The sequence below is a fragment of the Stegodyphus dumicola genome, chromosome 11 (assembly GCF_044657685.1).
Source record: "Stegodyphus dumicola isolate Sdum_Otavi_A_Nest chromosome 11, ASM4465768v1".
Taxonomy (NCBI): Eukaryota; Metazoa; Arthropoda; class Arachnida; order Araneae; family Eresidae; genus Stegodyphus; species Stegodyphus dumicola.
The window spans coordinates 96,792,487-96,799,596 of record NC_140778.1 but is presented as its reverse complement, the minus strand read 5'-3'; the positions used below and the strand labels follow the sequence as shown (position 1 = coordinate 96,799,596).

Below are 7,110 nucleotides of genomic sequence, written 5' to 3'. Positions count from 1 at the left end.
TTACTCAAGAAAGAGCATCCTCCCTTTTAAGGATACTCGGCGTCCGCGAAAACCTTATAATTTCGCAAACGCGAAAGTTTCCTGTGCTTTTGCCCCTAACTGTTGAGGAGGGGGAAGCTGTGGAACTTATAATTAAAGGATATCCCGAGATAACTATGACTGAAAAAGAAACTTTACATTTGCATGTCAGCGCAGGCGTATATAAATCACCGGAAACTTTATTTCGCGAATTTCAACACGTACATTTAAGACAATTAGCGAATTCAAAAGTGTTTTTAGAAGTTCCTCCAGAATCGGAGCTGGCATTTGGGAAAGGGCTGGCAGACATGCTGGGATTCGTCAACACCCATTTCATAAGCGGAAAATATATAAGCGACTATCCTTTAGAACTGGACGGGGGCATTACAGAACTTTTTGTGTACAGCGATTTAATCGAATCACATCACGTTGGAGATGTGCATGTTCCGCTGCTAAGGGTTATTCCCTGCGTGAATGAAAAAAATGATCAAATTGTGAAGCATTATGAAAAAACTATATATTTTCCTTTGCGAAAGCACTATGTGGAAACGATAGAAATAGAACTGAGAACGAGTAGCGGGAAAAAAATTACCTTTACGGGAGGAAAAACATTTGTAGTCCTGTCTTTTCGCCGTAAGAAAACTATATAAATTGAAGATTTTTCAAGCTTTCCTCTCACTTTCTTAAAACATCCTTAGAGAAATGCACTTAAATCAGAAAGAGTGCGAATCCTATTATTGTGCTCAAGTTGGTGGTGGCGGTGGTGTTTACTTTCAAGGTATACCTCACCAACGAGGTTATGGGTTTTTTGGAGATTTGCGTCGATACATTACGCCGTTGGCACTTAGAGCTGGTCGTTATTTGGGCAAACAGTTGATGCAAACAGGAAAGAACGTCTTGTCAGATGTTGCAGCGGGATCGTCATTTAAGGACTCTGCTCGGAGCAGGTTACGTGAGACTTCTAATAAAATAAAAAGTGATATTTTTGAAAAATTACAGAGGGGAGAAGGTATAAAAAGAAAGCGCAAGAGGAAAAATCGTCAATCAAAGAGCAAGCGTTGTAAGACAAAAGCAGATATTTTTACATAAAGATTAATAGTAATGGAAACTCAGGGGGTTATATGCCTTAAGAGCGAATTGGATCTCTTTAATGGTGTCGCCGTACAACTGGGCATCGATTCCTCTTCCTTCGTGGAAATTCACCCCGTATCTTCATTGTCTGATAAGACGCCCATAGAATTTTACATTAGCGGTAATGGTGAACACTATTTGGATTTGGCGCATACGATACTACACACACGACTTAAAATAACGAAAAAAAACGATACCAATCTCACCAACGCCGACGGGGTGGCACCTGTTAATTATATTTTAAACACATTGTTTTCCGAGTGTTCAATATTTTTAAATGATAAACAGGTTTCGTCACAAGTGAATTATTCTTATAGAGCCCTTTTGGAAAGTTTGTTGTTCTATTCCAAATCAGGTCAAGATAATCTACTGAGTGCTGGCTTATTTGCAAAAGATACTGCATCTAAGCATGATGTTGTGGGAGACGAAAACGAAGGTTATACAACGCGTGCAAATCGTTGCAAGCTTCGCCAAAGCCTCGACCTCGTGGGACCATTGCACTTCGATTTGGCCACTCAACCGAAATTGTTAGTCAACGGGGTTAATGTACGCATTAAACTGGAAAGGCATAAAGATGTTTTCACTTTGATGTCGGCAAACGACAATTATAAAATTAGAATTCAGTTAGCAAAACTATACGTGAGAAAAGTCAGCGTGGCTCCCTCCATCCTAATAGCACACGAAAAGGCTTTAGAAAAAGGAGTTATTAAGATGCCCATTCGTAGGATTGACATAAAAAGTTTTGCAATATCGAGCGGTTTGCAATCGACAACTATAGCAAACGCTTTTATTGGTCAGCTACCCACACGTCTCATTCTAGGTTTTGTATCTGATGCCGCCTATAATGGAAGCATCAACAGAAATCCTTTTAAATTTCATCACTATAACCTAAACTACCTATGCATATTAAATGGGGGACAGATGATACCTTCCAAACCCTATCAGCCCAATTTCGAAAAAACATTTTATGGGCGAAGTTATTTAAGCATCTTTACAGATTTAAATCGATATCATTCAAGCCCCAACATTAATATCTCCTTTGATGAATACAAAGATGGGTATACATTATATGCCGTTGATTTGACTCCAGATATGGCATCTAATGAAAGCCACGTAAGCATAAATAAGAGCGGAAACATAGCCATTGATATCAAATTTACAGCGGCCTTGCCAGAAACAGTTACCCTGATAGTCTATGCTGAATACAGGAACATAATTGAAATAGACAAGTTACGCGGAGTCACGACAGATTATTAAAAATCATGGACGAAGTTTTGCAAATATACGGAAATGAAATTATCGAACTAGCTAAGGAGGCGGGTGCAGGCGAGGAGGTAATTCGAAGTATAGGCGATATGATGTTTTCCAATAAAATAGCGAACCTGCGCATTGCATTCTTTCTCGCTTTTGCCGAAAAAATTATTGAAATTTTCCCATCAAAGAAACATCAAGTGTACGAAGAAGTGTTTAAAAGCATATACAGAAATATTCATTTCGAACAAAGGCGGTAATGGATACTTTAACTCTGTGTCAATATGCCTGTGGCGACAGTCGAATCAAAAAAACATTTGGAGGTGTATATCCTTCCGATTTCATACCCTTACGAAAGAGACATTACTCCTCATTTATAGTGAATTCGGATCCGCATACTTTACCTGGGAGCCACTGGATTTCGATATATTTTAAGAAAAACAGCACGGCATATTACTTCGACAGTTATGGTCTTGCTCCATCTAACAAAAATATTTTAAACTTTTTAATGACCAACGCTAACAAAACATTTTATAATAAAATATGCTTTCAAGATGATACCAGTACATCCTGCGGAAAATTTGCTCTTTATTTTTTATTTTGTATGGTAAGAGGGTACTCTTTGAAGGACCTCTGCACGAAAGATAAGAAAAAAAATGAAATTTTTATTAGGGAATTTTTTAAAAAAAAATTCAAACGTCGCCGCTGTTGTCATGCTTTTCATGCCAAGAAACAAAATTGTGTGTCTTTGATAAATATGCGTGTTATTCCTGAAAAACATCACTAACGCTTCAGAAGTCGACGATGGAACGTTAAGGCTATTTGCACACTGGAAACTCCGAAAACAGTCCTGTTGAAGAAGTACACGTTGAAAAAATTAATCATTTTTTCTTTAAAAACCTAAGCGACTGCATTCGTAATGCTCTTTACGATGAAAACACTAGCGGGAAAGGAAATCGTCATTACCTGAAAATTTTGAAGAATGCCGAAGTGGTCAAGCATATTATTCATAAAGCTGACCATCAACCACAACAACAATATGGATATTGCTACTTATACATTCAAAATGAACAAATAGCTCTTTTTTCGGCATGTAGTAAATTATATAATAGCATATTGGATTGTGTTTCTTCGAAAAAAACTGAATATGAAAGTGAATGTATAAGAGATGAAAGCTATGTAATTAAAATTGCTTACTTTGTTATTCTGAATGATGATGCTATTGTGCGAGAATTATATCGCACTTGTCTGTAACACAAACAATTTGATCAATAAAAAGGATTTTTTTTCTTTCAAATGCAATTTTTTTTTGTCTCTGAAAAAAAAATATCAGATATATAGATAAATAATACATTTTTACACTTATTTATGAGCTGCCTTTTTCTATTCCACTGTTTTGTTTTCCGGTAAAAGCATCTGCCTTGAAGAAATTAATAAAATGTAAATTCCTCCAATAAGATACTAAAACCGGACCTCTTGCATAAGGTCCATTTTTTTATTTTTTTTCTAAAGGATTACAGAAGCTTAATACAAAATAATCATTCTTGTATGCATGATACAATGAAAAAATCAAATGAAACAAAAAAACATATTACTGTTGTAAAATATACAAAGGTATCAAAAATTAAAATGAACATTTAAAAAAAATCAAAACGATTTTTCGATGTAAATCCAATATGGGAACTAACCCATTATTTTCATTATACCATGTGAGATGTTATATTGATAATACAATAAGTAATCAAATGAAACAAAAAGTACATTCCACATTATTACAAACATAAATGGAATCATTAAATATCAACAAAAATTTCTTTCCCTCCCCCCTCTTTTTCGTCGAAACATACATGGAGGGGGTGTTTATAAAATAAAAATGATAAATCAGAATATTGCCTTAATGTGTCAGTATTTTTATTCATATTCGACAGTTAAAAGAAAAGTTTTCTACATAACCTCCATAACAATTATTATAACAGTCATCATGGTTAATTCGCGAGACATTCGTGTATCAAGTTTACAAAAGAAATACAACATAAATTCCTGTCGCAAATCAAATACAGAGAACTTTGCTTACATATCTCACACCAATTATCTTCATTTCGCATATAAGTATCAGAAATTAAAATGAACATTTAAAGAAATCAAAACGATTTTTCGTTGTAAATTTATATAGAAACTAACCCATTATCTTCATTACACCATGTGAGATGTTATATTGATAATACAATAAGTAATCAAATAAAACAAAAAGTACATTTCACATTGTTACAAACATAAAAGGAATCATTACATATCAACAAAAATTGCAGGGTGTTTATAAAATAAAAATGATTAATCAGAATATTGCCATAATGTATCAGTATTTTTGTTCATATTTGACAGTTAAAAGAAAAGTTTTCTACAAAACCTCCATAGCAATTATTATAACAGTGATCATGGTTAATTCGGGGACATTCGTGTATCAAGTTTCCAAAAGAAATGCAACATGAATTCTCGTCGCAAATGAAATACAGAGGACTTTGCTTACATATCTCACACCAGTTATCTTCATTTCGCATATAAGAAAGGGTATCCCTTTCATTATAACATAAGAAATGATTGAATTTTCTGAAAATTTTACATTTCGTTCTGGTAGTGTCTGTTTGACATCGTAACCACAATTCTAAACATTTGTTGCAGCTTTTCAAATAAATATTAGACTCATTATTTTGAACAATTACATGTTTTACAAATGTGATATGTGCAATCTTTAGGTGTAAAAGAAATATAACATCATCATCAAAGAAAAACCAGGCAATAAATTGTTTAGAAAACCACTTATTAAATCGAATTCTTTCATAGAGAGTTAAACTTTCATCCCAAAATACATCTCTGTTCTCTAAGGAGAAACTACTTTCAAAATCAATCCAGAATCGACCTTTCTCTATTATATCTCTTAAAATCATACGAGGAATATTCAGTTCTACATTATACAGTTCAGCTATACATAATATCGAAGATAAAATAGTTTGAATACACATATCTTGCAAAGAATTTGGTTGAAATAAAGCCATATCTTCTGGGTATTCTATGGGAGGGAAACACATTTTTGTTTTTTGTCGATCATTAGCATAAAAAAATATAAGTTGCAAAAATACAATGTCACACTCTACAATAAAATGTTACAAAAAAGTTCCATGATTTTTTTTTTTAATTCATGTCTTCTTCACGTGTGTTATAGTGACCATAAGACAATGATTGAATTCCATCATCTAACAAATATTTTTTGTCATAATATCCCGAGAGGCTAGCTTTATTTTGAAAAATCTTTTGCAGTTCGTGCTTTTTTGAAATGATTGATTATTGAGAATTCCTAATCAGGGAAGCATTTTCGAAAACGTTTTTATACGTTTCAAATCCAATGTTTTTGAGCGCGCTCCTTTTGATTCCTTTCGCGGTCTTTTTAACAGTATCACCGAAACGAAATGCGTACATTTTGCATTTCAAACCCACAAATTCCGATATGGGGGTGAGTGTCTCACTTTTTAGAAATCCCAGTTTTCCACGGTTCTCTTCATTAAACATTATATGATTGGGTTCGAAATTACTGCAATCCAAAATATTTAAAAAATTCGTTTTTAAATCACTATATACATCTTCAGTTGTTATATAGAGATACAAAGAATCTGTATCTGTGTATAACAACTCGCATTTTTCTTTGTAAAAGTGTTTAAAATGGGAATAGAATAATTTATACATGTGCAACTTCACTAATTCTAAAACGCTGAAGCCTATATAAATCGGTTTATCTAGACACAAATTTGGATTTTTCATTTTGAAAACTGAAAAATTTTCATTAATTATTTCAAAATATTCCAGCAGAGGACTGTTTAATTTTTTTTGGCATTGTTCCTCACTAAAAACGCCCTGTACGCGAATACGTTTCCTAACATTTTGACAGGTTTTTCCATAGAAAGCGTTATTCATCTTTTTAAAGAAAGATTTTTCAAATTCGCTAGACGCATTTTGTCTTTTCATATTATTGAAAGCAATGTATTCTTTAAGCCACGCTCGTTGTTTGAAAGCTAAAATTCTATGAATTTTCTTAATTATTAAACCCTGTTCTACGTAAAACTTTAGATTTAAATAATGAGCGATGTAATTTTTTTTTTCAAAAAAATTGGGTAATAATTTTTCGCATGGAAGTGTCGTCTCTAACTGAAATTTTTTGCTCAGGGTTTTGGCATAAGGCGATAGCATGTCAAAAGTGAGTTCAAAATGTTCCGGTGCTAGCGGTAAATCATTGTGTTGGTCATGCAGATGGGAGGGATATAACAGATCGGATTCGATAATATACCCCACATCACCGTCTTCAACACAAGACAAAATATCAAACGCCTCCACCTCATTTTCCTTTAACCAGTAAAAACCTCCCAATGGCAGGTGCTGGCTCATTACACACCCGTATAGATTATTTGCGTCTAAGGCTAAGATATAGGTGTGTGGTAAATCGGGTTTATAACTCTCGGGGATATAAGGATTATTTGCAAGAGCATAACGTCTACCCAGAAAACAAATACCTCCTCGCATTTGGTTTTCAAACCAAATGTATTGATTCACATCTCCTAGAAGCTCTAATTCAATTTTAGACGCTTTCAGTCCGGCATTCCACGTTAATTCGGCAGCCGTTATAAAATGTACAGGATCCAACTGGTAATATTTTAGAGCGGT

General features: G+C 34.0%; 1 protein-coding gene across 1 annotated transcript; it reads left to right on the top strand.

The window, feature by feature from the left end:
- Positions 1 to 1,119: 1,119 nt before the first annotated feature.
- On the top strand, positions 1,120 to 2,406 carry LOC146994218 (uncharacterized protein F54H12.2-like). Its single transcript, XM_085826332.1, has one exon. The coding sequence runs from the start codon at positions 1,120 to 1,122 to the stop codon at positions 2,404 to 2,406; it is 1,287 nt and encodes a 428-aa protein (XP_085682458.1).
- The last annotated feature ends 4,704 nt before the right edge of the window (positions 2,407 to 7,110 follow it).

Excerpts from the sequence above, each read along its gene's own strand:
- LOC146994218 (XM_085826332.1), top strand. The coding sequence starts at position 1,120 with ATGGAAACTCAGGGGGTTATATGCCTTAAGAGCGAATTGGATCTCTTT.